Source organism: Syngnathus typhle, linkage group LG15 (assembly GCF_033458585.1).
Source record: "Syngnathus typhle isolate RoL2023-S1 ecotype Sweden linkage group LG15, RoL_Styp_1.0, whole genome shotgun sequence".
Taxonomy (NCBI): domain Eukaryota; kingdom Metazoa; phylum Chordata; class Actinopteri; order Syngnathiformes; family Syngnathidae; genus Syngnathus; species Syngnathus typhle.
Window position 1 is genome coordinate 4,019,795 of NC_083752.1, and position 27,975 is coordinate 4,047,769.

At 43.7% G+C, this 27,975-nt stretch overlaps 3 protein-coding genes across 12 annotated transcripts in view; 1 reads left to right on the plus strand and 2 right to left on the minus strand.

Moving 5' to 3' along the window:
• Window positions 1-721: 721 nt before the first annotated feature.
• Window positions 722-18,630, minus strand: LOC133167908 (myotubularin-related protein 4-like). Of its 7 annotated transcripts, none has more exons than XM_061299019.1 (20): window positions 18,555-18,630; window positions 16,352-16,435; window positions 10,929-11,018; window positions 8,981-9,097; window positions 8,417-8,446; window positions 8,003-8,085; window positions 7,761-7,927; window positions 7,593-7,689; window positions 7,193-7,306; window positions 6,931-7,130; window positions 6,715-6,843; window positions 6,247-6,358; window positions 5,555-5,750; window positions 5,295-5,480; window positions 4,997-5,167; window positions 4,695-4,849; window positions 3,111-4,512; window positions 2,920-3,030; window positions 2,729-2,817; window positions 722-2,445 (listed from the first exon to the last, which is right to left on the minus strand). In XM_061299019.1, the coding sequence occupies exons 2-20, from the start codon at window positions 16,352-16,354 to the stop codon at window positions 2,268-2,270; spliced, it is 3,630 nt and encodes a 1,209-aa protein (XP_061155003.1). In that variant the 5' UTR covers window positions 16,355-16,435; window positions 18,555-18,630; the 3' UTR covers window positions 722-2,267. The 7 variants fall into 7 exon arrangements, with proteins under 7 accessions (XP_061155003.1, XP_061155007.1, XP_061155006.1 ...); XM_061299023.1 differs by having other exon boundaries at window positions 16,352-16,438; window positions 18,554-18,610; XM_061299022.1 differs by lacking the exon at window positions 18,555-18,630 and adding an exon at window positions 18,478-18,502.
• Window positions 18,631-20,240: 1,610 nt separating this feature from the next.
• Window positions 20,241-24,398, plus strand: hpda (4-hydroxyphenylpyruvate dioxygenase a). The gene is made up of 14 exons (XM_061299120.1): window positions 20,241-20,320; window positions 20,439-20,465; window positions 20,582-20,644; window positions 21,776-21,880; window positions 21,960-22,002; window positions 22,065-22,147; window positions 22,382-22,471; window positions 22,539-22,645; window positions 22,781-22,858; window positions 22,952-23,114; window positions 23,185-23,256; window positions 23,339-23,461; window positions 23,528-23,644; window positions 23,977-24,398. Exons 1-14 carry the CDS (start codon window positions 20,318-20,320, stop codon window positions 24,088-24,090), a joined length of 1,188 nt encoding a protein of 395 aa, XP_061155104.1. The 5' UTR covers window positions 20,241-20,317; the 3' UTR covers window positions 24,091-24,398.
• Window positions 24,399-24,526: 128 nt separating this feature from the next.
• The window catches only part of LOC133167918 (E3 ubiquitin-protein ligase RNF43-like), a 45,458-nt gene continuing 42,009 nt past the window's right edge, over window positions 24,527-27,975 (minus strand). For all 4 annotated transcript variants that reach the window (XM_061299043.1, XM_061299046.1, XM_061299045.1 and 1 more), the window contains exons 8-9: window positions 26,533-27,951; window positions 24,527-26,450 (exon numbers count right to left, since the gene is read on the minus strand). In XM_061299043.1, the coding sequence (XP_061155027.1) occupies window positions 26,425-26,450; window positions 26,533-27,951 (1,445 nt within the window). In that variant the 3' untranslated portion in view covers window positions 24,527-26,424. The remainder of the gene's footprint in view (window positions 26,451-26,532; window positions 27,952-27,975) is intronic.

A 27,975-nucleotide genomic window follows, 5' to 3' on the forward strand; every position in this document is an offset into this window, starting at 1 on the left:
CGATAAAGAAGTTCTTTTAAGGTACATTTAAGAAGTTGGGTTAATGCATGATGTGTGTGAAGGTTTGTTAATGTGTGGGAAGCGACGACGTATAAGGGTTTTGGTTTGAGGAAGATATTACAATACTGTATAGATCTTTCATCACAGGGAGCCCTTCCCTTTGTTTGTCATGTTCTCGACAGAACTGAATGACTCTGCACATTTGTGGAGTGCGCGGACCTAAATTCTGATAAGGAAGTTTACTCACTGGGGAACATAAGGGAGGATCAGAAAAGACGAATCATGCAATGACGTCCTGATTTGGTAAAGGTGCCCGCCCTGGGGTCGTTCCAATGCACAGGTGGCGAGAGGCAGTTTACAGAACTACCCAAGAAATGTCGCCACCCGGTGGGCAAATGATGAATTACGCTACTCTAAAACTGTAAATAGTGCTTGACAGGTCCTACTTAGTTTATTCACCCTTCTCATTAATCGTTTGAGCCGTTAATATATTAAAAATAATTTTTAGAAAATTCTATACATTAACTTCATGATGGTGGTTTTGCTAACTAAAAATGATGATCAAAACTTGGAAATGTCTTTTTTTCTTTTACATGTAGTGAAGAGCAAACAGCAAACATTAATTATCAATACTGTGTACTATTAACTTGGTAATGCAGTTTTTGATACAGCTCCTGTGTATTTGCATCGATAAATATAAACAAGACAGTTGAGACATCACTACATACACTGTCATATTTATTACAGGCATTGTATTTATTCTTTGTCTTTAGTCACCCATCAGAAATGACACCTTTGTGAAGTCTTTAAATCGTAGAAGCCTGCAGTGAAATCACGAGACTGAAGCACACATGACCATATTGATGTACTTCCTGTAGATAGCGGAGACGTTCTATACCGTTTGCATCTCTCTGGTGATGTGCAGCCTAATCTCATCCTTGTAGCCACCGTATTGTATTTTTTTTTTCCAAAAATAAACAAGCTGGGAAACAAATCCATCATATATATTTTTTTTATCTTTGCCAATGGGAATTTCCTTTTACAGTGCAATTCTTTACAAGTTATTCATCAATTAAAAGACTGGTATTTGCCGTCACCATGAATCAGATATCACTATGTATGTTACACTTCAGAGCTTCCTCTAAAAAGAGATGTTAACGCCATCTGGGAAAAAAAAAAAAACAACCTCAATTATTAAGTCAGCTAATTTAGTGACATTTGATCATCCAGTGAAATCATTAGATCTATGTTAAACTTTAGCAGCTAAACATCTGTACCATGAACACATAGGAGTCAAATAGTAAACTGCTGCCATCTATGAAAAGAAAAACATTGAGGGGGACAAAAAAAAAAAAAAAAAAAAATGTATGGCACCATTGAACACCCAGTAGACACAAACAAGTAATTACTGTGGCCGCCCTCCCCTGTTGCGGAAAAATAACTGTCAATCAATTGTTCAGTCTTTCTTCCTTTAAGTGCCAATCAGGAGGACAATGAGATTTTTTTTTTCTGAGGGGGGGGGCGTTCAGTCAGAGGTAACGCAGACCTTGTCGGAAAGTTCTCAGTCGTTTCCCAGAAATACCCTCAATGATTTTCATGCCGTGTCCCAAAACACACCGCTTCACATACCAACAACATACGTATGTCTCCCGCAGAGCTTTCCAACACCAAAATGTAGCTGCGAGGGCATCGCTGAAGACCTCGGCCCGCATTGACGCTTAAATCGGAAAACACGAATAGGACCCACCAAAATGCACGGGATTTACATTCCAAGTTACAATGGCAAAGTCGACAGCAGAGCTCTCCCTTTCTTTTCGCTCCAGTTTGGTCGCGAGATTCCCTTCGACACACGACGACATTTAGAGGTGCACAAAATAAGAATACAAAATTAGACTTTTAAATACAATAGCAGCGATTCTTTTCTTTCCCAGCTGAAAGCCTCCAGTAGATCAGGTAAAAGGTTTGGAGTCACCGATCGATTGTCCCTCTCAAGTATGACTATATGGAGAGTGCAGGTGTTGGGTACTTAAGGTGGGCTCAAAAAGGGGGGGGGGGGTACCACTACAGAGTGTTGCCGTGCTAAAGCCGAAATATGTTCTGTCCAGGACTTGGTCCTGGGGCATTCCCCCGCCCTCCTGCCACCACAGTGCACCCCTATTTTTCCCAGACAGCTCATCACCTCAACCAAGATCCACAGCAGGTTGTGGGGGGGGGGGCGACACCTCGTGAGTTCAAAGAAGGACATGACCCAACAAGAGACCCTTTGCTCAACTTGAGGCTGTGGCGATGGCCTTTTTGAACTGCTGGCTGCGGATCTCGCGGGTTCTGGACTCCAGGAGCTGGTCGTGGCAGGTGTTGCAAACCAGCACCGGGTCGTACAGCTGCTGGTCTGGGATTGGCAGCTTCAGATGACAACAGTCTTTACAGAACACGTTGCCGCAGTTCCTACAGAGAAAAAGGACAAAAACAAACAACGGCTGCTTTTATTTGCATAGGTGAAGAATGAACCCGCAAATATAATAAACCTTCAATGTATTAAGACCAAAGTTAAGGATACGGGCATTAGGCAGGGTCATTTCTTCCCATACTGAATGAAAACAATCGAAACAAAAAAGGAAACCACGCCACTGATTTTATCAGCGAACATATAGAGATTAGCACTTTTTTTTTTTCTGGGTCAAGATCATTTTTGTGCGCTTGTGTGAAAGGAAAACGAGTGAAGTCCCACCTGCAGTGGTGACGCCGCTTGGCTATCCAGAACTCACAGTCACAGTTGAAACAATGAGAGGCCATGTGGTCAGGCACCCACCTCGTGACCTACACGTGCATACATTTCCATCATTAGAGGTGCTTAAAGCCATTAGAGTGAGAAGGTGAGGTGGCGAAGAAATGAAAGTGAAGATTGAAACAGATGCTGACCTCCGTGTCCTTGCTCTCCACTCGATCCCAGCTGCCCTCGGACAGTCGGTCTTCACTCTGGGTAGATAGAGAGTCTTCCTCGGGACTGTTGTCCGACTCCCTTAAACATGTCTAAAATGAGAGACAAGAAGGAGGTGAAGAAAAGGCTCGCAAATGCGGGATCGAGTGAGAAGAGGAGAAAGCAAACTTACAATATCATCCTCGTAGTCGATGTCAGGCTCGGAGGGTGGGGTGCTGTATTGTTTGCTCTCGAGTCGCATCCGCAGCTGTCGCACCTGCTGCCGCAATACCTCCACTTCTTGTTTGTAGCCCGCCTCGATCTGACGCAGCCTTTGCTGCACGGCGTCCATGGGCACCGGCAGCCCGTCGTCGTCTAGGTAGGCCGGAGTTTGGGGCGGGACGGGTGAGCTGCAGACTGAGGGTGATGCGGCTGGAATCTGGTGGCACGCCACTGAGCAGGTGTTCATGGCGGGTGCGTTCAGGCTGGTGAAGCCCGCTGCGCTCCTTGCCGCGGACGGCCATCCGGGCTGCACGGGGCTGCTGGGGCAACACTGGGAACCGCTGGCGAGGGCGATGCCTTGCGAGCGCAGAAGCTTATAGGCCAGTTGGCGGCTCTGGTAGGCTTGTGGAGAGCGGCTGCCGCAGTGACTGGCGCTGCTGCTGCAGGCTGACTGCATTAGGCCCTGAATGCTCTCCCAATGGGGGCCCATGAGGGACATGTCTGCCAGCGGACTGTGGGAGATGAGATGCTGAGTGGATCCTTGGAAGGAGTCCATTGGAGATGCTGCAGCAGATAATGTTTGAGCTCTTCCCTTGATATGATCCATCACCGGCTCTTTGAGCGCTGGCGGCGGCGGCACCACCGCCTGCTGCTCCTCCTCCTCATCATCATCGGTGAAATGACTGAGAGTAGGACCGTCGCTTTGCTGCTGCGCCAAGGTGTGAGCAAGTTCTCCTTGATCTATAAGAGTCTCAGTGGAGTCCTCCAAGGGAATCTGTGGCGTGAGAAGCTTCAGAGCCATGAGGTCAGCAGACTCCATGAGGCAACTTTCCGGGCTATCAAGGTGTAGGGTGGCTGCAGGTGGTATGGCCTCGTGGCTCAGCGTAAAGCACGGCTCTGATATAGGAGTGGGCAGTGTGGTACTCTCAGCAGTCTTACATGGGCTCTCAGCCTCCAGTTGAGGTGTTGGAAGAGGGAGGGTAGTTGTGTGTGGTGAAGCTTGCTGTAGGACAGGAGCGAGGAGTGGAGTGTGAGCCTGGATATCACAAGTTAGGGGAGCAGGAGGAAGAGGTAGGGAAGGCAGAGGCTGAGTGGTAAGACACGGTTCTTTTGGCGTGTCCTCCACACATTCAGCACTGGAGCCATCTGATGGCTGGGTAGGACTCAGTTGTGGAGGACTCTCGTCACCCTCATCAAGTGCGAGCTCATCCGAGCAGTCGATAGGTGGACTCTCAAGGGTGGGTGCGGCCTCCAAAGCTGGGCGATCCTCCTGGCAGTGCTTATTAAGATTGGGGTCACTGGATGTCCGAGTTAGGGGCGCCCCATTCTCAAAAGCTGACAGAAGATTGTCCATGGAGCGGGTCTTGGGAAGCCTAGAAGTGGACATAATACAAGGGGAGGTCATTAATATCATATTTGTTGTTCTTCATTTGACTGTTTCATATTTAAGAAATAATAATACTCAATAAAAATTGATTTAGCACAAATTGGTGTGAAGGAAAAGCGTGCATACAACAACATTAACAATAAATCTGACAGAAGCCTCAAAACGTACCTGTCAAGGGAACGGGAGGCAAGTTCATCCCCCGTGACACTCGGAGACAAGTAGAGCTCCATCGAGTCGTCCACGGCTGTGCAAGGAGAGGATGTGGGGAGGTAGACGGCTGTCCACAAGTGTAATGCGCGCGTGTGGCAGACAGGCTGCAGCACCTTGCAGTCAAACAGTGAAAAATAAGCCACAATACTCAATATCACATACGACCAGTAGGGGGCAGCATAGAACGGGAGAAACCGCTTATAGAAAGGTTGTGGTATTCAACGCAAAGACAAAATCTCACAAAAATGGTAAAAACTGACCATATCATGACTGGGGATGTAGAGGAAGTTCTGAAAGTTCTTGTTCCCGGTGCGCAGCAAGGACCAGACGGAGCAGGTGCGTTTGTAAATGTTCCTCGCCTCCCTCTCACGAGCGTTGTTGCACAAGAAAGTACCATAGAGACACGAGTACGTATGTTGCACCAACTTGACCTGCACAAACGAGAGAAGAAATAGACTCAAGAATTGTAGGATTGCGCTGGGATACAAAACGTGCAAGCCTTCTCTAGAAATTGCAAAGCAAGTCTGTAGCATAAAATGGCAGATGACGAACACCCACCAAGAAGGCCTCGTTGAACTCAAAGAGGCAGGGGAACTGTTTGAGCAGCTGGTGAACGCAGTCGAGCCACTGCAGAAAGACGGGACACTGCTCACTAACGTCATCGGCGTTCTCCTGGTGTCCACAGCGGTCTCCAAACTTGTGACCGTAGTCCAGCCAGTCAGTCTCCACAAGTAACTGGAAACCCTGGGGATTCATTGCATGGTTGCGCAAAGGAATTAGATTTCAAAGAGAAAACTACACTCAGCAGACTATCTCACCTCTAGTGTTCTGTAGTAGGGATCCAACATGATCTTGGCCAAGGCAACAATCTGGGGTGTACGGTCCCATCCGTCTGAACAGTGCACAAGGACGGGGCGACCTTCTCGCTCCAAGGAGGAACACACCAGAGTGGCCGCCTTCAACATTACAGACAGGTGCTGCAGCCAGCGGGTGCTCTCCAAAGCTGAAAGCCAGCTAGGTGGAAAAGAGAAGGCACATTCAAATGAGTGTATTCATTGTAAAAACAATTATACTATAGACATTTTTCATTAAAGAACTGATTGGACAATTATGAATTAAAAAATAGAAATTAGATTTTATTAAAAAAAAAAAAGCATAATATCTCAAAAGCTTTTCCAAGTGCGTGTGCAACAAACAAGTCTTTTGGAAGCTCCCCCCTACGTCATTTGACACCTAAAGAATCTCAACATCCTTTACAATGTGACATCATAGCTGCACGTACACACGGCCGCAGACAAAAACAAACGTTCATGTGAACACCGTGGTACACAGAAACACATGGCTCCAATGTCTCAGTAACCAGACAGCCAGCTGGCCCACTCAGCAGGTATGAGACTGGATGCCGGGCAGCTTCTCCACCTCTTGGGGGTGAGCGCATTAACAAGGGGGAGGGAGGGAGAAGGGGGACACCAGGACACTCAGAGGAAAAAGGTCAAACGGATCAACTTACTTTCCTGGATCGGGTATCTGACTGCAGACTGTCCTCAGGGCCTGAAAACTGTTCCGGATGGCGTGGATGTTAGCCATTCCCATAAACATCACCTCGCAGTTCGGGTAATATTCTAAAACACAAACAATAATAATGTCACATACACATGAATTCTGTGTATTGTTATAAAGCACTCACCTTTCAAAGAGTCGAATAACGACAAGTCCTATATTCCAGAAACTCAACAGTGGCATGTATGATTTGTTTTTTTCTGTATTATTTTTGTACTACACAATAGCACCAAAAAAAACAACAACTTTGTCACCCTCTTGTTTCAGTAACACACCCGCAGTGTGTAAATGTCAAAACTGGCTACTGTAGTGACAATCCATTAAATAGTTGACCCAAAAAAAAAAAAAAAAAAATTGGATTTCCAAGCGTCCACCTGACTATCTACATGTCTCCGTTTTGACAATGGGTACTACTCACCTTCACACTCACAGCCTCCACCTTTGGCACGGTTGGCCACTGCAGCAGTGTAAGAGCGAGCATCCAGAATCAGAAGCTTCTGTGGTACGGTGTTGTCATCACAGCCCGAGCTACCAGTCAGTGAGGAGTCTTATGAAACAAGATGGACATAACTTTTATTATTACAAAGTTTGCATTCTAGTAAAATGTGTACCGATGTAGCTAACGACGCTTTACCAAAATCACTGTCGGATGAGTCGGGAGCTTCTCCACGTTGCTGGCAAGCAGGTGCACCACAGGTACCTTTGGCTCCGGTGTCCATTTGACACGCTTTGGCAATGGATGTCACCAGGTACTCATCATCCGGGTTTCGCCAGCCCCACCAGCTGATTTCAGGTTGGCTGCAGCGTGCAATCACTGCCCCATTCTTCTGGTGTCTGGAAATCATGATCAGAGTCGTGAGCTCAAGGTCCCTAAAAATGCAAATTAAGAAGCTGACCTGTAGACCACTACGGGAATCCTCTTCCAGGATCTGAAGGAAGCCACATTCTCAAGCTCTTTGTCAGTGATCCATATTGGAACCAGAAGCTTCTGTGGGTAACTGGAGCACAGTCTGAAGACATAAAATGCAGTTTGTTATTATTTTTTTCAGCAAGGTAGCTTTATTGGTTAATCACTGTCAAACAGCAAAAACAACACACATGCATTTTCATGAACATTTTTGTTGCCAATAAGTTGTATTTATCCCATTTTTATAGCTGTTGAAAATGGAGGGAAGACTGTGAGTGACACAAAAAAAAAGTGTGCTGAGTTAAGAGTCTCAGCATGCTGTGATTTTTTTTAATTAACACAGGTTATGCGAGCATTGATGCATGTGCAAAATAATACACGTGACATACTTATAGTTGCAATTTATGGATGACACCCTCCAGATGTTTTGCGTGTCAAAGCCCATCCTTTTAACCTCCATCTCCATTCTCTGACGCACATGATCGCCTGCAGACAAAGAACACATTAAGGGGGAAAGAAAAAAATAAAAATGTATGTGTGCGCATATTTGGACATACCTGGCCGACACAGATGAACATGCTGGTCCTCATCATCAGCACTGCCTCCCAGACACCAAGCATGATAAGCTAGTGCAAAGAGGTCTTCGAGGCGTGAAGGGTGAGCTATTGCCCTGCTCAGACGTTTGACCCACTCCTGACACTGCTTGAATGTTGTAAAGTGGCATCTACGATTCAAAAAAAAAAAAAAAAAAGAAAGTGTTTGTTCTCCATCACCAATATCAACTCGTTCTTTTCTTTACCTAACAACTTTGGAGTCTTTGCAGATGATGTGCAGCTGGGCCATATCTCTGCTCTCCACGCTCTCAATCAGTCTGAGGGGCACCTGTAGGGGGAGACAAAGAGCAATGTGCAATGAACTGACAGCAAGAACGTTAGCAAACTCTGAATCCGTTTCAAGCAAAGCCTTTTTCCATCACACTTTCAAGGCCTTCAGCACACAAAGCAGCAACTATAAACCCGAGTTTACCCACTGGAATTATTTTTAAACAACAACTGGAAGGTGGCCATGTTGTTCCAAATCTGTCTGAACTTACTACAGTAGGAAACAATAACATGTCGTTTTATATAGGATACAAGATGCAATGTGTCTTTGCATGGGTAACGTGCCACTTCCGTGGCAACTTGGGGGCGTTTCAGCATGAGGTAGTACTCACAGATATTTCATTGTCCACATCTGGGTAGGTCTAAAGCACAGCGACAACATGGAGCACACGGAGAAGGAGGACACAAGACAAGAGGAAATGGAAAATTAATTAAAACCAGGGAGAAAATAAGGAATGACAAGTTAAAAGGGGGGAAAGAAAAATATGAGTCGAAAAGGATGTCAGATAACAAGAGGCGATCACGCAGTGCGCTACGTGACCACATGACCTTGCCGTATCGAAATCATGGAGGGGAAAGACAAACATGGACAGGAGCAAAGGGCAACAAAACAGCTTGAAAGAATGAGGATAACCTGTGAATGGGAGTGTGGGTAAGCGGTTGTAGATTGTTGGAATTAAGTCAGTATGAGGGACATTGGCAGCATCTGACTTTTCTTTGTCCTTGCCATCTGTTCTAAAAATGCGCTAGGGATTTGTTTGCGTCGCCAAAATAGCAAAAAAACTCATATTATGGACACCCATTGAAATGTATTTAGTCCCCAAAAGACTTCAAACTACACATTCAATGGTTGATATATTCGTGAATTCTTATGTACGTGTCTGAGGTGGACTTACATTGATGACAGACTCCTTGAACTTGATGTGGAGTCTGTAGTTCGAAATGGCAATGACCGCCTCATCTGCATGGCCAAGATATTCTACCCCTTCCCCCTGAAGAACTGGGAAGGGGACCTGGAAAAGACAACAAATTTGTACTTTTTCCAACTCTAAGCAGGTTTTATTTGACAATGTGTAAATTGACAGTGTTCATTTAATTATATATATATATATATATAAAAACGTATACATAAAAACGTAATGGTACAATTCATTATTATTGCGCCACCACTGTTTAATCTGACAATTTGCCGCTTGATTACTCGGCCATTTTGTCTGGCCTCTTTCTACCCATCACATCTGCATGATCAGCTGTCCTGCACTAACGTGTCCGCCATCGTCAAACGACCGACCGCAAGCCCGGTCCCGCCGTTTGCCAGGTTGCGAGACCACATTAGCTTGCCCCGCATTAGCATGCGTTGCCGAGTCACGCAGGGGAGGACCCGCTGATGCATGACAAAGACGACGTGCAGCAGAGCAGATGGGGATTACCGGCAAAATATCAGAACGTCACGATCACGTGAAACTGCATCGAACTGGGTTAACGGCACAGTCGTCTTAAACCACAATAAAAAGGAGATTGGATTCAACTTTGAACCAGAATTGTTGACTCAAACGTGGTTGGGCAGTGTAGTGTATCAAACTGTCACCGCATCTGCTGTTACGTTTATCGTGTGTGTGTGTGTGTGTGTACATATCTTAACCTGGGAATTGGAACAAATGCTACACTGCATGCTTACACAGCCAAAACTAAGCAGTCGGCCGGCAGACACAAGCTACCAAAAGTATATATTGAATTCAGTTCAGAGATGAATCCAATCTCGAATTAAGCATTGACACCAGCAGAAATGACAACACGGGGGTTTCTGTCACATGCTACTCTGCAAAAGAGACACAAAAGATGTCCTGTCGAGAGCGCCGGAGTGTAACATGTTGCGCAGCCTGACAGCATTAAACCAGCTGCACGCCAAAAGTAGATGCATGAGTCACTGAGCGCCTGCGAGCTCAGCAGAAGATAGTGTCACATGTCCTCCACAGGACTTCGGCAGCAGAAGTAATCTTGAAAAAAAAAAAAAAAAGGGGGGAGAGTGCGAATGTAAGCACGAGTGCGAGAGCGGGAGGGAGAGCCAGAGTGAGTGGCTCATGAATAATGGCCGACTTGTGAGTCGTGACTTCCGGTTGAGGAAGCTGGCCAATGAGAACGTGCAAGTATGCACACACAGCTGCATCACAGCAGCGGAGTGTGTTAAACGATATATTTAGTGGGGGGGGGGGGGGGGGGGGGGATTGCCGGCAAGGAAACTATCGTGGGAGTAACTTCACGGAAAATGAGACCAATATAAAACATTTGCAATCTATTTGTTGATCCCGTGACTGCAGCAGATCTTTCTCACTGATCATTTCTGGCCTATCTCCGTGTTGTAGCATGTCCCGCCGCGTGTGTGCAACAACCACCTGCAGGCAAAAACTAGATGTGTGATTAATGCGCCCTTTAAAAAAGGAGAACTACAGCGCAACAACTGAGTGCACCTTAATGATAGACTAACAGACCCATTGGAGAAAATGTGGACAGAGTTGCTATCGAATCACATTAACTCGGGTAAACAGGCGCAAATGACAATATAGGCTAGGCTAATTTAGCACAAGATAATGCTATTGATTCAAACGCATGTTTTGAAATGCTCCATCGACTTACCTATGGGCTAGCAGCATTTACGTCATTATTAATTTGCAATCTTTTTAAAATTATTATTTTTTTTTTTTTAACTCTACTTCCACTTGAAGGTCTTTCTGCAGAGGTAGGAATGATGACGCGTGCGCTGGAATGTAGCTAAAAGTGTTTACCGAGTCAACTGAACTTAAAGCGGTATTTGTCAAGGGTTGGCTTAAACATTGTGCCATTTACCTGAAGACTTTCATCCTCCTTCACCAGCTCCTTCTGGGGGAATAGATCCTTGGCCTTAATGTATTCCAGACTGGGAGGCCCCTCTTCACCCTACCAATGAACAGATAAAGTTATCATTTAAATCGACTTGGAAGTAAACTACAGGGTCTTGCAAATAATAATTGCAAAGATAAAGATATCGAAATATAAATGGAGCACAAGAGTGGTCCCTGGTCAACGCACTGCTAGTATAAATCAAGTAATGTTAATCTATTACCAGGCTTGGCCTTTGATGTGGAATATATGCCAGACAGAAAATTTCACAATGGCGCACTTACTGCCCCACAGACAAACATTTAGTGAAAATTCAATATAAAAACAGTGAACAAAAGGCACTGCACTCTCAGGCGCCATTAGTCAGTCAGGATTTTTGATCTATCATCCATCGACTCCTGACAATCCTTGTTGATTCTGAAGTTGTAACACTTGATCAAGTCTTACAATTGTATCGGAACATAGTATCTTGCTAATATGCATGAATTTTACTCTAGCGACAGGCTTAAAGAGAACATTAAATAACAGATGTCGCGGTGACACAGTTAAATGAAAAAAAATGAGTCTTGAGGCTGAAACTTTTAGTGTCATCACTTATAGAGAAGAACAAAGTCAGAGGCAAGGTGTCTCAGTATGATATTAAAAAGAAAAAAAAAGAAAAAAGAAAAGAGACATCAGTATCTCCCAAATATGGAGCACAGCTGGCTTGAGCACGAGTTTTTTTTTTTTTTGCCTCGTCATTGCCTTTAGCCTGCAAACCCTCCCCAACCGTAGTCAGAGTACAGATGCAAGTGCCGGAGCCTCTTCAAATATTAACGCCATAGCTGAGTACATTTCATGTTTTGATAGTCTGATAACAGTGATAAATTGCAACTAGGTCTGACGCAGCATAAAGATTAACATACCAACAATTCATAAAAAAAAAAAAAAAAAAAAAAGCCCAAATAAATAAATAATATTCCATGCAAGACAAAAAGGTAGCAGAGGGACATGCAGAAACAAACAAAAATCCTGCACAGGCTCCAAGAATAAGTCGCTGGTTGTCATGGCAACAGCAATCGCTTGATGTTAAAGCATGTTTGGAAAAAAACAAAACAAAAAACTCCTTCCTCACTCAAAAGATGACTAAATCTGATTGAGGCTTTGTGAGCAGATTAGAGATCCACCGTCTGATGGCAACATGTACAATATGCAACCTGTATATTTCTGAAAGGCCGCTCTGCTCATAACAGTGCAGATGAAGGTAAAAAATTAATACATACGAAAAGAGGTCATAAAAAGTTATATCAGAACACCGTTTCCTCAAGAAGAGCCAGGCCGTGTTGCAGACTACATTAATAGGTCAAGAACAAGGACAGAGTATGACAACTCTTCCCAAATGGACCCCGCTGCCCATCCCTTCTCTCGCAATCTAAATATTTCATAGGCCACAGTGTACTGAAGGTTCTGTCCAATTACATCATACTCATAACTTGAATGATGTCAGAAGTAGGGAAACAGGAGAATTAAAAAGTATGACACAAAAAAACATTGTAGTTTTAAAAAAAAAAAAAAAAAAAAAAAAAGCAGCCTACCTTAGCCTTAATTCATTTAGCTGGTGTCCATAAGCAAAAAGAAAATAATCATGCAGCTCAATGAAAAATCTTTACTCTTTTGGACCTAAAGGTTTATTGTGGAGAGGAGGGGGGGGGGCAAGCATTTTATATTTTTATATCAGTGATTACGATGAGCGCAATCCGCTACATTCTAATTTCATGAGTACAAGGCAGAGCGCTCATCTATTTAGAAGGGCATGGACAATAAATTACGCAGCCAGTGACGCGGAAGAAGAACTGATGACTCAGCGGAAGCGCAGACGATTGAAAAGCATTTCAAAATTGTGAAATGAAATGGCCGCCCCTGTGTGCTAACTGAAACACCGACGAAGCATTCAACATGCTCCATCATTTCTTCATGCCATTAGTTTGGGTGAATGTTGAATTATTAAACATACTTTGTTATATTCCTGATTTTCAATCTTTTTCTACAATGAGGAAGATTTGCATGGTGGCAACACTAACTTCGGAAGACATTTCTTAACCTTATAATCCTACTCTATTTTGAAATGAGAATGACTTAAGTCCACTTTAGCCAGCCTGACTTTAGCCTTTGCAGAAAGGAGCCGGTTTTAGTCATGCCACGTGCAAGTGAGAGGAGGGTGGAGGCTGAGCCTTGCGACTCCAGCGCCTTCTCCTTGCGGGAGCAGAGCCCAGAATGTGGGGGAAGGACCGCAACCGCTCCTAAAGACAACAAAATGCTAACTCATAGTTTGTATAACACGCAGTTCTTCAAATTTGCCCTCTAGATGTGAAACAAAGTAGATGACTAAAAGGATTAGCAAGAAAACCAGGACCAAAGATGGAAACTAAGTGAACCACCTGTTCTGTATCAGTCATTGTCACTAAGAGCTCTCGGCATAACCAGACACTCGAAACTCTCCTCCGTACCGCAGTCAACGCACACATGGGCACTCTGGCCGAGAGAGCAACACGTTTCATTTGAGCCGCACGCATTTTAACCACCGGCCTCTTGACATCCAATCGGGATCGGCGAGCCGCCAGCTCCGACACACACAACGCGGTGACTTTAATTACCATTAGCAGCTATTTCATCATCACAAGACACTTGTAGACTCCATCTACGTTGCTTACTTAACAACTGCAGCGCTCATGTGTATCAAGCATCACCACCCGTCAGTGACTGGCAGCCAGGCAGGCAGGCCCACTAGCAAGTTAGGGTGAGGCACAACCATTAAAAAAGCAAAGTCACGAAGGTATTTAAAAATAAATAAATAAAGCAGCCAAGAAATAAAAGCATTTCGACTTACAAAGCAATTGAGCATGGAGCAGGACGCCCTTCCTGCAACGCTCATGTCGAAGTGACGTGGAGCTGTGCTCCGATGACACGCAGCCTATGGAGGAGCAGCACGACCACAGCACGAGGAGCCGGCACCATCATTTTTCTCGTCGCCTCGCCCTCCCTCCGGTTATCTTCCCTGCCTAATTCACCGCTTCTTAAGGAGTCTGCTGTGGGACAACACGCCGGGTCGCCAATCTTAGAAATCGAGGATTCACCGCACTACACCACACCCCCCAAAAGCCATGTGTCAAGACGACATCTGCTGCACAGCCGAGAAAGCGGCCAGGTAGTCCGTAAAGATACAAAGGGGGGGGGGGGGGGGGGGACAAGCGGTCCACTGGGTCAGACGAGTGGGGGGGGGGGGGTACAAAAGATGACTGCGGATAGATGCACCCCGTGCTGTAGTAAGGGGTTGAAGAGTGAGAGATGTTCAAGCAGAGGGAGATGCCACGCAAGCTCCGCCCTCTCCATTAGCATCCACATCCCTCGCTCATATTCACACGCTCACATTTCTCCTCTCCTCTCTGTACTCCTCCCCCACTCCCTCCTTGTTCACCCTTCACCGACATCTCATAAATACGCCGCTCCCTCAGCAACGAGGCAAGGTACACTAGCGCCGGGCGCGCAGAGGGAAAAACGCTCGGGCTCCTATGCAGACATGCTGCCTTGATGATGAAGCACACAGCTGTCAGTGGAAAAAAAAAAAAGGAGATAAACCCATCGTCATAAGTAGAGCACCCTGGTTGGACAATAGCATATCATTTGATAGCACGTGGAGGGGGGCGGGGGGGGGGGGGGGAATACATTGCGGTGGATAGGACAGGGGGAGGAGTTGCTGAGGAAAGTGACAATGCGGAGAGTTCCAGTGACACAGCATTCTACAAACGCCACATCATCCAGTTCCCTAGCTAAGAATGTGTCTGACACATTGCTTCCCATTGTGAAGGTCAGAATATTTCAATGGTGACTGGCTATTGTGTCCCGTACAACGCGAGGGGAACACCCGCACCTCATCCGTCACCACCCTATGGCTTCGCTGGCAGTCGTGACATCCGGCCGCCATCGACTGGATGACCTCACATTATGCAACATATGCATTACCTGCACAGCACTGGCAAAAAGGGAAGCGAGATACTTTAGCTGTCATAATAAAAACAACATGAAATTAACCTGTGTGATAAATGTAATTAGTGTTATGCATTTTACAACAATAAAATGAAAATCGACCCCCAAAAAAACCCCACTTCATTTTATCAACTGAGAGGACAATTCCAGGTATTTACAATTACCTCAACCAAGGAGGTTATGTGTTTGTGTGCATTGCGTGTCGGATAGATTACGCGAAAACCGAAGTTCAACGGCCGAGAACGAACTATGGGGTCAACAAAAATATACGGCACTAAACATACATGTAGACCAGCAAAACGAACTCTCATCCACGGTAGTCTACCCTGCTAAGTGCTAGCATACATTAGAACGCCTGAGGCAGGATAAATTTACACCATTATTCCAACTTCCACGCAGGCACTATCCGGCAGCACGAGCGGAAAACAATATGAACTCAATCCTCCCCTTATTGTTTTGGTGAGATCACTGGAAGCAATTAATCGCTGCTTCACAAGACTGGATTAAATGGATCCTATTACCAATGGAGCAAAATGTCTTCTAATCCCACCTGAAGGAACACGACCCAAGACAAGTGAGAAGGGGAATTGTCACAATGCAGTCGTTCATGGATCTCACACTTTTCGTAAAAAAAGTGCTTGTGTTGTATCTAGACGCAATTGTTGCATTGCGATGGATCAAACAGAATGTCAGGACATGACTAAGCCCCCCGGGCAAACAAAAAAAAAGGTCCGCGCTCTCGCATTTACATGCTTGGGCGGGCCCATTATTTGCTCATCAGACACGCTGTCAATTAAACCAACTGCTTGATTGTGTGCCCCATAAAAGCAAAGCACTGGGCGGCCGGCCACATTTGCATTCTATCCACCCATTTGACCGGAACCTTGGGACACTTATCCTCCCTCCCGCACTTCCCTTTTGTGCTGAATAAAAGCTGTGCCTAAGAGTCTTTTTTTATTTTTTAAATTTGTCCCTGATCTGGTTATCATTCGCTCTCTTTTGAAGTAGTGGCTGAGAGAGCAACGACCGTGGCTTTTTTATGAAGATGCCTTTTCATAAAATCATTTCATCAACTCCGGTCTCCACTACTTACACACATTATGTAAACTAACCTGGCTAAAATAATAGAGCTGGTATGTGCCATCAACAGCTTCTTGAACTGGAAAATGTGCATTGAACAATTTTTTGTAAAAGGTTAACATCCCGAGGAGTCCATTTTGTTTGGGCATGCGAGAGCGGACTGCGTCTTCCTGTTTGAGGGCGGTGTGTCCCGGAATTTTGTATTTTGTTTTTCCTCCCATGTGTAGAAATCAAACGCAAAGAAGCATTTGGAACAAACACCCGCAGCACCCGTCTTATTGGCTTACCATGCTGAAGACAGTAGGCGTGGGTGTTCTTCGTCCCACCCTCTCCCTCCTGTCTACTGGGCTTGGCCTTGCCACTGACGACTCCTGCCAACATAGGGAAGGAAAAAAAACTCAAGTTTGACATAGTGTGTGCGGAAAGAGGTTTGTGCGTGTGTGGGCGGATGAGTGAGTAGTGTGCAGGCAATTGCAAAGGAGCTAGATTGAAAAGCAGCCCTTCCCTGGTCTAAAGTACAGCGTGCTGGAGAGGAAAAAAAAAAAAGGACTTCAGAAAATAATTCACGAGACAGTTAGAGTAGCTGCTGGAATCTTCATGCATTCATTAGTTTACATAAAGACGGAACATTCAGTTCTGCAGAGAGATGTACAGGTTAATGCCTGTTAAAGACCGCAGCCAAGGGAATAAATTCCACGATTCCACACCCAACACAAAAATTGTCCTTCTAATCATTTTAATCTCTGGATAGTTTAAGAGAATTGTGAGCAGTTACACTGCCCTTGAAAGCGAGACGTTTGGGCAATCTGACAAAAAAATATGCGGGTTTATTCAAACAATTCAAAAATTTGAGGACAATTCTCCTGAGAGAATATCCCTGGAAAAATCACCAACCCTTGACAGCTCCATCACATATTTTGTTTTGCAACACTTGGTCAAACAGAGCTCACCTAGCAATCAAGCACAATGTAAACAGTGTTTGGCTGTCTCCTATGGCACGTGAAAGCAATTTCACTTGTGGAGGCAGAAGTTAACTCTAAAAAAGTACATAGACACCTTCACAGCGTAAAATAAGTAAATACCGATTCAGTAATAAGGCACTCCAAAGATCCAGTTACCAATGTAAATGTCTCCTTTGAATTTTAAACTTGAGCATGAAAAATGTTAACAGTGGCGGGTTTTTTTCTTTATCTTAGCACTTGACATTAAGAATATTTCTTCAAACATGAATTAAGGGATTTTATGTTGGCAAGGTTAATTGCATCGAGTTTAGCAGAATGTAAAATACATAGGCAAGCCAGACGTAACATACAGACTTGAATTTATTGAGCCTCGACCTCAATGTTATGTCGAAACACACCGAGAAGCTCAAGGACAACTTTAAACCCGACATTTTTTCACAGTACAGAGTTGTCTCACTTCCCTAAGCTGCTCCCCTCAGACACACCCCTTTTACACACAGAGGAAAAAAAAAAAGAAACGTAAACAGCTTCACCAACACGCCAAAACTCAATATAAACTTCTTACCCCCGGCAAAGTGCAGAATCCTCACGTCCCAAATATATTTGCGGAAATCTGTCTCAATTTAATAGTCGGAGTTATAAGTGCAATGCCTTGCAAAGGAGCTGTTTTTGCAATCGCCCAAACACACACATTCACACACACACTGGGTGTCATACGGGGCCATGACACACCCCCTTGTGTGGTGGAGTAGTTACTCTGGTCTCCCTCCCACTTTTTCGGTGCCAGATTTACCAATGTGAGAGAGGCAATCCTACTGAGCATTCAACTCACTTCAACTTATGACTCAGTGACTAACAGGAAAGGCCTCGATTGTAAGTGGACCACGAAAAGTAACAGGCAATTACTTGAATATAAAAATTCACTTTACCTCAAATTGAAGCCACGATTTTTTATGACATTCAACTTTCTCCTCCCAACAAATGTGACAGATGAAATCAGCATTTTTTAATCATTTAGGTAATTAAAAAAGGAGGTACTTGAATAAGTCAAACGCATTTAATAAATTGGGGGAAATGCGGTTTCTTTTGAATTATGTTACTAAATTTAGAGTAAATTTAGCAAATTCCCGTAAGACAGCTCGTCACTTACCAGATGCTTCTCTCACTACTGACAAACAACAGGTGTGAACGTGTACAAACCGCTAAGAAGTTTATAGACTAGTCAAGAGAAAGTGAAAGCATATTTCATAAAGCAGCTGACCCGCTGATTCAGAACAAAACTCGATTACAAGGCAAGGCAAAAGTATACGACTGAGGTGGGCTGTTTGCAAACGTTAGCATATCAAGCTAGTTACCGGCCCGGAGTACTAGTTGACTAGGATTGTATATTTTAATGGTTCGGCACGCACAAAATTCACAGCGCCTCTTCACTCGTGTCTCCAAGCACATACCGAAACCCCGCAAAACGTCACGCATGCATAGTTTATTGCCAAGTTCCATATGATAAAAGTTAAATCAAGTTACTCACTCCACGGGAATCAGCTGACACGACGGTGACTCAGTAGCTACACGACTTCCGCATTCTTGTGCGATGACAGCCCTGTCGACCAATTGTGAGGAAGAAAACTAGATCTTATAGCCCAATTGCGATTGAATGTTCGTGATAGCCAATGATAATCGACGATACTAAACCTTCGCGGCTCATACACACCCACAGCAGAGCCAATCAGGTCTCAATAGAAGCCTTGCACCCACCAATAGAAAATCACAGCGCGGCAGACACGGGACACACGTACACGACGCCACATTTCAACTCAGGCACGAACGCGAATAGTATAGGCTGTCCAAAACGTGATCGGGTGTTAACTAGAACAACGAATATAATTGCATAAAACATAATCACTTGGGTTGATATTACCTTGTTTATTTTTTTTAATTTATTTGCTATCAAACATAACCCAGATACAGTTATGTTTACATTCCCTCACAGTAATTGAGACAATGATGATTCATGGCCTCTGTCATGGAGTGTTATTTTTGTTGGTTGGCCTTTCGGTTACAGACGGGAATTGACCTAGAATACTCCCCCAATACCCAGTAAGCAACCACGACACCGCACATCAACCGAGTTATGAATGATTTACTCCAGTGACATTTTTATCCTGAGACGCCGTGTGTCTCAGTCTTTGAACACATTAATGGCACAAAAGGTGTATGATTTGCAGTTAAAATTTATTCTATTAACATAATCAATCAGACTTTTGGATTACTTAATCTGATTAACTCAGACAATAATTCAGATCACAAAGAAGCACATGCCAAAATGAAACCACGCCTAGTGACTGACCTCTCATGTCACGTATAATTGCGTTCTCTGGTGGTAGAGAAAGGAATATTTAGAGATTTATACATTTCAGGAGTCCTCGGTGACGTACCCACAAGCACGTAAATCAGTCAAACCTACAGTACGTATATAATGTGAATGAAAAGCACTTCTAGGCCATGAATGTGAAACATTAAAATGGAAAATTACATAAATTCTAATAAACTATACAGCCTATATACACACACTGCGTCGTTTTCGCCGTAGCGATAGAAAATAATGTGAAAACGTCGCGGAGAAATCAATGTATTCAAGTTAGGCGCACTACGGCGACGATGACGCGCATCCTAGTACTTTCTGTACTACAATTCCCATCACTCCTTGCGGATAAAGCAGGCGCATGCGCAGTTAAAAGGAAGTAACCCCATCAAGATAACAAATCGAGATCTCCAGATTAGAATTAAAAGAGGCAAAACAATTTTAAAAAGCCGATTAAGAACATATTCCCTTTTCTGCGACTTCATTTATTATACATATTTATTAATTTCATTTTGTCAAATTCAAGGTGACTCAGCTGTGTGCTATAGCGCCCTCTATTGACCTACCACCACAGTCCACGTGCGTCGGTGACCCCATGGTGCATAGATTTACTTCATGATACTTCCTCCCATATTCTAAAAGCATACCTGATAATTGTACTGAAAAATCTATTGTTGACAGGTGTAATTGTAAGCATGAATGCAATTGACTGATGACTTGTGATTTGAACTGCGGATGGAAGGCAAAGGAGTGTAGTAGTTGAACTTGCTCCTCAAAAGAGACACTAAGAGGAGGTGGACACTGGACAGGTGGGTGTAGATACCCAATGACCAATCACAGCTTGCCATCAGGTCAGTACATATCAGCAGCAGAGACACAGATAGATGATTTTGATGTTACTCTCGTTGGACTGAGGCTCTAATTGCACCATGGTAAGATTATCATAGCCAATTAACATGATGCTGATAGAAATTGTAAATAACAATAGGAAATATACACTATGAAGAATTTGATGATGTTATAATAATTATTTGTTGTTTATTTTTTTAGACAAGCTACACTGATAAAGGGGAGAAGGTAAGTTAGTGTCAATTTTGAAGGCCGGATGGTACATTCAAGAATAAATGAAATGTAGCTAGTGATATCGCTGAAATATGCAAAAACAAAAATCACACCTATTTTGTCTTTTCTAGCATGAAAGGGGGAAATTTGTCAGGTTTCATCATGTCACTTTCTGGGTCGGCAATGCCAAACAGGTCAGTATGCAAATACACACATGCCATAAAACTATTTTTTTTTACTTCTCTGTACTGATATGATGAATTTGGATATGTAAAATGATACAAACTTTTTTCCCCGCGTAATAATAAATAGTAGCAGAGTAAACTAGATTGACATCATTTTCTATTGCAGCACAGTTTATGATTTGTTTGGGACAAAATTAAAATATGTGAAACCTACAGGCAAATTTTAAGCATTTCATTTATTCATATATTTTTACTGGCCTTCCTCCCACATTTCAAAACCAGAGATTTTAGGCTAATGGAAGACTGTGGTTGCTCATATGCCTTTTTTTTGTTGCCTCTCACTAAAAGCCAGAGATTGGCAGCAAAAAAACCCAACACAATTATTGTAATAATAATATAATAAATATTTTCTATTTTGTAAACATTTTGACAAAAACCTTTATGTTTAAATTATTAATATTCACATGAGTAAATATAGAATGCTCTAGAGGAGGGGTCACTGACAAGCTACTTCATGGGTACTGATTAAAATATTTGAAGGATACTTCTGAAATAACAATGTTGCTTATTTGGGGGTAAATCATTTCCTAATCCTCATTGGACCGGCTATCTTTGGTTTTGGTCCTGCGCTACAATACTGACCTTTGCACTACACTTTTTTTCAACAGTCAACTTTTTAAAAAGAATAACAACATAAGTTAGATGCATTTTTTTTTGACAATGCACAAATTAGAACAAGTCCATTCATTAATATCGCTCGCAGCGGACACTCCTTTATCATTTCTAACTACAAACTATGTAACAAATAAAGAAAAATAAAATTTTATTTCAAAATGTGGCCAGGATAGAAATATTTATAATTTTGCTGAATAGAAATGAGACATAAATAAAAATGAATTTTTCATTTCAAAATAAAAAAGAAAAAAAAATCAAAATACAAAAAAATGAAATATAATTTAATTTCAAAATATAAACAAATATATCTAAAATACCCCAAAAAATTGAAATAAATACAATTGAAATATAATTTTAAAATGCGGCCAGGATGCAAATATTGATCATTTTACTGGTTTGGCTAGGCTGAATAGAAATGAAACTGCGTTATCCACCATCAATATTATGAATTGGTTATGTCGACAGGCGGCATCCTTCTACTGTGACAAGATGGGCTTTGAGCCTCTGGCCTACAAGGGCTTGGAGACTGGCAGCCGAGAGCGAGTCTCCCATGTCATCAAGCAAGATAAGGTACAGGCAGCTTGAACATTTCCACTTTTTTAACTTTACATCCAGCCTCCATTTTGACCTTGCTCTCCACTCCAAACAGATCATATTTGCATTTGAATCTCCTCTCAATCCTGGAAATGAAGGCAAGAACCTTGACATCAAATATCAAATGTTTCTATAATAACATGATGTCATTTCCTGTCAGAGATGGGAGGTCACTTGATGAAGCACGGAGATGGAGCCAAAGACATCGCCTTCCAAGTGGAGGATTGTGACTACTTAATTAAGGTCCAATTCAATATTTTTGGAACATGACCACTTCACCATCTTCTCCATTCTGCTTGGACGAGTGCAGCCAGCTAAAAGGGCACTCGATTGAACTCGTTATCTACCCCAAGGTCAAAGCAGAGGTTTAGACAAACAAATAAAGAGCCGGACTCGTCACAGAAGTACAAACATTACAAGTTTGGAAGACAGTGGAGCTGCCAAACTTGACGACCAAAACATTTATTCCATTCTTAGACGGCCAAGCAGCGAGGAGCTGTCATTGTGAAGGATCCCTGGGTGGAGGAGGACATCCACGGGAGGGTCAAGTTTGCTGTGGTGCAGACGGTGCGTTAACAATCGCAAATTGACCTGGATGTATTTTTATGATAACACAATAATTCTCTGTTTGCAGTATGGAGATACGACACACACGTTTATTGAGTACCTGGCACCCTACAAAGGTCTTTTCCTACCTGGCTACAAAGAACCCATGTTTCGAGATCCACTCTTAGCCAAACTGTGAGTCTTTCATTGCTATCACGCCATTTGCAATCTCATTTGCAAAAAGTACAGTGGCTTGAGATAATCAAAAGGATGTCAGAGGTCATTCCACATGTTTGTTCAACTCAAGAATCAAGGTACTTCTGTTTTCAGCCCGCACGTAGGTTTGCGCTTCATCGATCACATAGTTGGTAACCAGCCAGATGAACAAATGGTGCCAATATCTGACTGGTAAGCACGTCCACATAGTTGACACAGCAATGTCCAAAGAACATTTTCCACTTGTGTCCTCACCGTAGTGAGGTCTTGTTTTTCACCCTCCAGGTATCAGAAGTGCTTGTTGTTCCATCGGTTCTGGTCCATAGATGACAAGCAGATCCACACGCAGTACAGTTCACTCAGGTCCATCGTGGTCACCAATTATGAAGAAACCATCAAGATGCCCATTAATGAACCTGCAGTGGGGAAAAAGAAGTCACAAATACAGGTGAGACCTAAAACAAGCGTTCAGCGCAGGAACAGGGTTTGATAGCCTCACTCTTCCTGTGCATATGCAGGAATATGTGGATTATAATGCTGGAGCGGGCGTTCAGCACATTGCCCTCAATACATCAAATATCATTCAAGCTGTGAGTGAGTGTTTTATTATCATCCAAATTTCTGCATGCGGTTTTTAAAATCAGCAAGTAAAAACAGGTTTTCTGTTTGAAGATTGTGAACCTGCGCGCCCGAGGGATGGAGTTCCTCTCAGCACCTGACACCTACTACGAAAGCCTAAGGGAGAAACTCAAAGCTGCCAAGATAAAAGTAAAGGAGGACCTCAACCGCTTGCAGGTGAGGAAATATTATTCGCCATTTTGCTGCCATCCTAATATGAATAACACTGAATTTCTTTTCAAGGAACTGAGAATCTTAGTTGACTTTGATGACAAGGGTTATCTCCTCCAAATCTTCACCAAACCTGTGCAGGATCGACCCACCCTATTCTTAGAGGTCATCCAGAGAAACAACCATTTTGTAAGTTGATAAACAAGCATTTCATAAAAGAGGTCAAGTTGCAACAATGTCATTTAAAAAAAAAAATGGCTGAACAGACTCAACACCTGTTTATGGTTGCCACCCACCGTGAGCACGATGCAACTTGTTAAAAGTTCAGTAAATCAACCAGACACAGATTCAAAGGTTTCCCGCGTCCCCGCAAGGGTTTGGCTCCTCCATTTGTGTTTGGGTTTTTTTTTCTCCGAAGGGCCAAGTGTCTTGCCAAGTCTGGGACACAATGTTAGAAAGTAACCTCCTCAATTTCATAATTAACCCAATTTTTCATCTATGTGTGTTTGCTCTCTCTTCAGGGATTTGGAGCAGGAAATTTCAAGTCCTTATTTGAGGCGATTGAAAAAGATCAAGACGCCAGAGGCAACCTGACCGCGGTGACCCCCGACGGCCAGGTTCAGGCCTTCTACTGATTCTGCCTAGCGACACATCTGAGAGGCGATTAATATCTTCCATAAAGCCAAACAGGAAGTGCCGGCTGTCTCCGAGTGTTTGGTGTGACTAGATGGCTAAGTAAAGATAGTCAGCCATTTTGACATTAACAACACTTGGAGCACATCATGTGTCCTATATGTAAAATATATTCCACATATAGGACTTGAGTAAATTCAGCCATGAATAAAAAAAAAAAAGCTGCTGCAATTTGAGCTTGTTCCCCAAAATACTGGTTAGAAGAAGCCAAAGCAGGGGTGGCAAAAATTAAAAATCAACTTGTATGACATCTTTTGAGGATATACGTCATAATTATTTCATCGTCCAACTACTACAATTTTTTACCAAAGAAGAAGATGCTAATCGCCACTAAAGCTAAAGTAAAGCTGGAATTACAACTCTTTCTATAGACACAGATATTTCAAAATAATTTATTTGCATATAATTGGAATGAAGACAGGTTGATACATTTGTGATGGCACTGGTTATTTTCCATAAAGAAAAAAAAAAAAAAAGAATTGGCCTATACAGAAACCACCCTTTCAAACCTGAACAAAATGGATAAATATATTAGTAAATAAATATATTAGTGACATGTCACTATATTGAAATGTTCTATTATACACTATTTGTTTTTGTTGTACTCTTTTTGTACACAAGTATCGAAAACATACTGATGGATCCCTTGGTGGTCTGGAGGGCTTTTTTTTTTTTTTTTGCACTCTATTTGAAAAGGCAGTGTAAGCTTAAAATTCTTGCAAAACACACACAAACAGAATTGTTTGAAATTGTGTGCTCTGCCTTTTTGGGGCTTATTTATACTTTTTTTTTTTATGTCATATTTTTTTATGTGCTTCACCCAAAGTGCTGCTTTTAATTCAGTCACGTCTACGGAAGAGGAAAAACCTGCCGTAGACAATAAAAGGCGCATGAATCCTTTAGCTAGGGAATATTAGTGTAGGACAATATTTGTGTTTTTTGCGCCAAAATTGATTACCACTTTCATTTTGCTTCAGTTGAACAAAGGGGGCGGTATTTAAAAAAAAAAAAAAAAAAAAAAAGGAAACATTGCAAATTCATTAAGGCACATACGAGACTCTGCTAAGTGCTACAAGTTACATTGCAATGCCCTGGAGCTTTAAGGGCACTAAAGTGTATCCGCAGTCAAACTGCCCTTTGTCAAAGTAAAATAAGGCACGTAGGGACAAAGTACTCCTACCGGACTCCAATGTAGCGCGGTAAACTGCAAATGTGGAGAAATAGGGTTGGTCATCGTGTGATTGAAGCTGTATGTGCAAAGGTCAAGTGTTGAGTGATTAAAAGGGTCGGGGAGATTCTCGGAGCTACCCATGCAGAAGATATCCATCAACGTTTGTGTCAGTTGATCGTTTTACAGTTTCAAAATATTATGTTACGAAATGAACTGAAAACTATTTGCTGATAAACATGTAAATAATTCCAAAACAAAAGCCATCATTTTTCAATTAAGGAGGAGCCCAACCAACCCCAACCCTCATTTTTTTTTTTTTTTTTTAGTATGGCCTAACATATTGACCGACTGCGATAACTGAATGTTTCCAATGTTTTCGAGGGTTACAACGCAGAACCATTTTTAGTAGCTTCAGTTGCTGGAGAAGTTAAGATCACCATAAAATTCCCTCTGAAGCAAAGTGCCAACGAGACGGTCGCTTGTCAAGTTGACAACACTGTTCAGTCATTTTGAAAAAAAGAAAATAAATCCCCCCCCCTAAAAAAGAAAAAAAGCTGCCATTATTGAAGTACTGTATTGAAAACAAGGCCCACGGAAGGCTCAGCAACCTTGTTGAACTTTTATCCCTCTGTCACATTAGAAACATTTTAAGATTGCGGGAGCTAGTTGAATGTGACAAAAAAAAAAAAACTACAGCAGTACCTTAAAAGAAAACCCTGTGTGTGAGGCAAGACAAAATCGGAGCTGAGGTAGGCTTAGTAGAAAGAAGTTTGAAGAAAATGAAAATTACGCAAAGGTACCATGGTGAGAAAATCAAATGTGAATTAGAAGAGGCCTGCACACATATCTGACCTCATGACTGTCAACAACCAGAACAAAGATCCCTTTCCCATTTTTTTTTTTCTCCTCCATATTTTCCCCATCAAAAAAAATAATTAATGAGACATTCTGGAGAGGGATCTTGTGAATTCTTGGGAGTTGTTGCTAAAGACTTTGCAAGCAGATTGACTACGTGGCAGCAGGCAAAGAGTGCGAGCAACTAAGACCATCATCCATTTGTGCCTCCTGTGTAGCAGCGTCATATTAGGGGAAAAAAAAAGTTCTCTCACACACCGGACTCCTCTTCAGATCCTGCCGACACATAAAAGAAAAATTCAATTTTCCCACAGACTTGGTCATAATGAATAAAAAAAAATAAAAAAAAGTCACCCACCCTGATTGTATATTTTTTGGCAGTATAAACAAATGTCTGTGTTGCGATCTGCAGTAAGGCCATGATGGGATGTGCAAGGAGGTCTCTCAATGGAGGTCTTGGTCCCCAGGAGCTGAGGCTCAGAGTGGGCCTCCTGCACCCGCTTTTGCCAGACAACTCCGGCACAGCAGGGCCAATCGTCTATACCTCCCGAGTCCAGAATGAGAGGTACAGGAAGGAGGGCGGGGTGAAGTTCAGGGGGAGAGCAGCAAAAGCCCGAGCCTTGGCCGAAGTGGATGCGGATGCTCCGATCATCCTGAAGGTCCAAGCTCTGGTGGAAGCGAACAGAAGGGTGATCTCGCACGCAGCTCCGCCCGAGAGCTGTGGGAGGGTGTCCCTGGTGGCAGCAGTGGGTTTGTAAATGTAAGGGCACCAGGACAGAAGGTCCCGAAGACGGGCTTGGGTCCTGATCCCGACCTTCTGCCCCAGCACTAGGCAGATGTGTACAGTCTGTTTTTTGGCACTGGCAGTGACTGGACTTAGGTGAGTCTTTATCCAAGACCAGGGTCGGAGGGGCGGCGGCTGTGCCGACTTCCTCATCCGAGCCTCTGTTTGGGCCCTGGCCGTGCTCCCCGTCCTCGTAGTGGTGGTGTCGATGGCGGTGGTAGTGAATGTGGCTAAACACGGCCCGCGGTTGCTCCTCAGGGCAGCCCACTTTGTTCACCACCGAATCCAGAGACCTAGGCCGGCTCTGGGCTTCCACTTCCACAGAACCCGGCCCAAAATACACAAACGGGTCGTAGTCGCTACTCAACGAGCTGCGAAAAGTGGACCAGCTGCCGTAAACTCCCTGCAGGGACACGTCGGTACAGTTCAGAACCGAGTCGCTGGAGGAGCCGTGGCACGGCCCGGAGCTAGAGTCACTCGCCGGCCCGTCGGCTAGATATCCACTGCGGTCCGTGTGGTAGCTGCCGCCGGAGCAGCTGCCCTCGTCCAGTCGGCCGTGGGGCGCCAGTCCACGACTTTGTGGGATGTGGTGCACTCTGGAGTTGGAGGCACTACGCTGAGCTGGACAAGATGAGCGATAGTTGTGACAGGACCGGCGGGGGGTGTAGTGGTGACTGGAAGGCCTGCAGTTACCCCCTGTCCTGTGGGGTCTCCTGGGACCTTCTGCCGGAAGGTGATAGCCACAAGGAGCACCCAGCGGCCTGCTGCTGGTGAGCAAACGAAGCGTTTGGTTGTCCATGGGAGATGAGGAATTGTAGTGGCCGACTGAGGAGTACGAGCCCGAAGGTCCACGGGGATAGTGTGGCCTCATAGAGAAAGGGATGTCATGCTGGGGGAACGGGTGGTTTCGTGGGCTGCTGTAAGCTTGAGGGTGAAGGAAACGTTGCTCCGGACTGGATTGGAGTCGGTTCCTCTGGCCGTGCCTCTCAGCCCCTGCGGATGACAACAATATTTGGA

Excerpts from the sequence above, each read along its gene's own strand:
- LOC133167908 (XM_061299017.1), bottom strand. The coding sequence starts at position 13,872 with ATGAGCGTTGCAGGAAGGGCGTCCTGCTCCATGCTCAATTGCTTT. Across the intron at positions 8,086-8,416 it reads ATGTGGACAATGAAATATCT|GTGCCCCTCAGACTGATTGA; the intron begins GTGAGTACTACC and ends CTCCCCCTACAG. Across the intron at positions 5,751-6,246 it reads CAGATACCCGATCCAGGAAA|CTGGCTTTCAGCTTTGGAGA; the intron begins GTAAGTTGATCC and ends TTTTCCACCTAG.
- hpda (XM_061299120.1), top strand. Across the intron at positions 22,472-22,538 it reads AGTTTGCTGTGGTGCAGACG|TATGGAGATACGACACACAC; the intron begins GTGCGTTAACAA and ends CTCTGTTTGCAG. Across the intron at positions 22,859-22,951 it reads ATGGTGCCAATATCTGACTG|GTATCAGAAGTGCTTGTTGT; the intron begins GTAAGCACGTCC and ends TTCACCCTCCAG.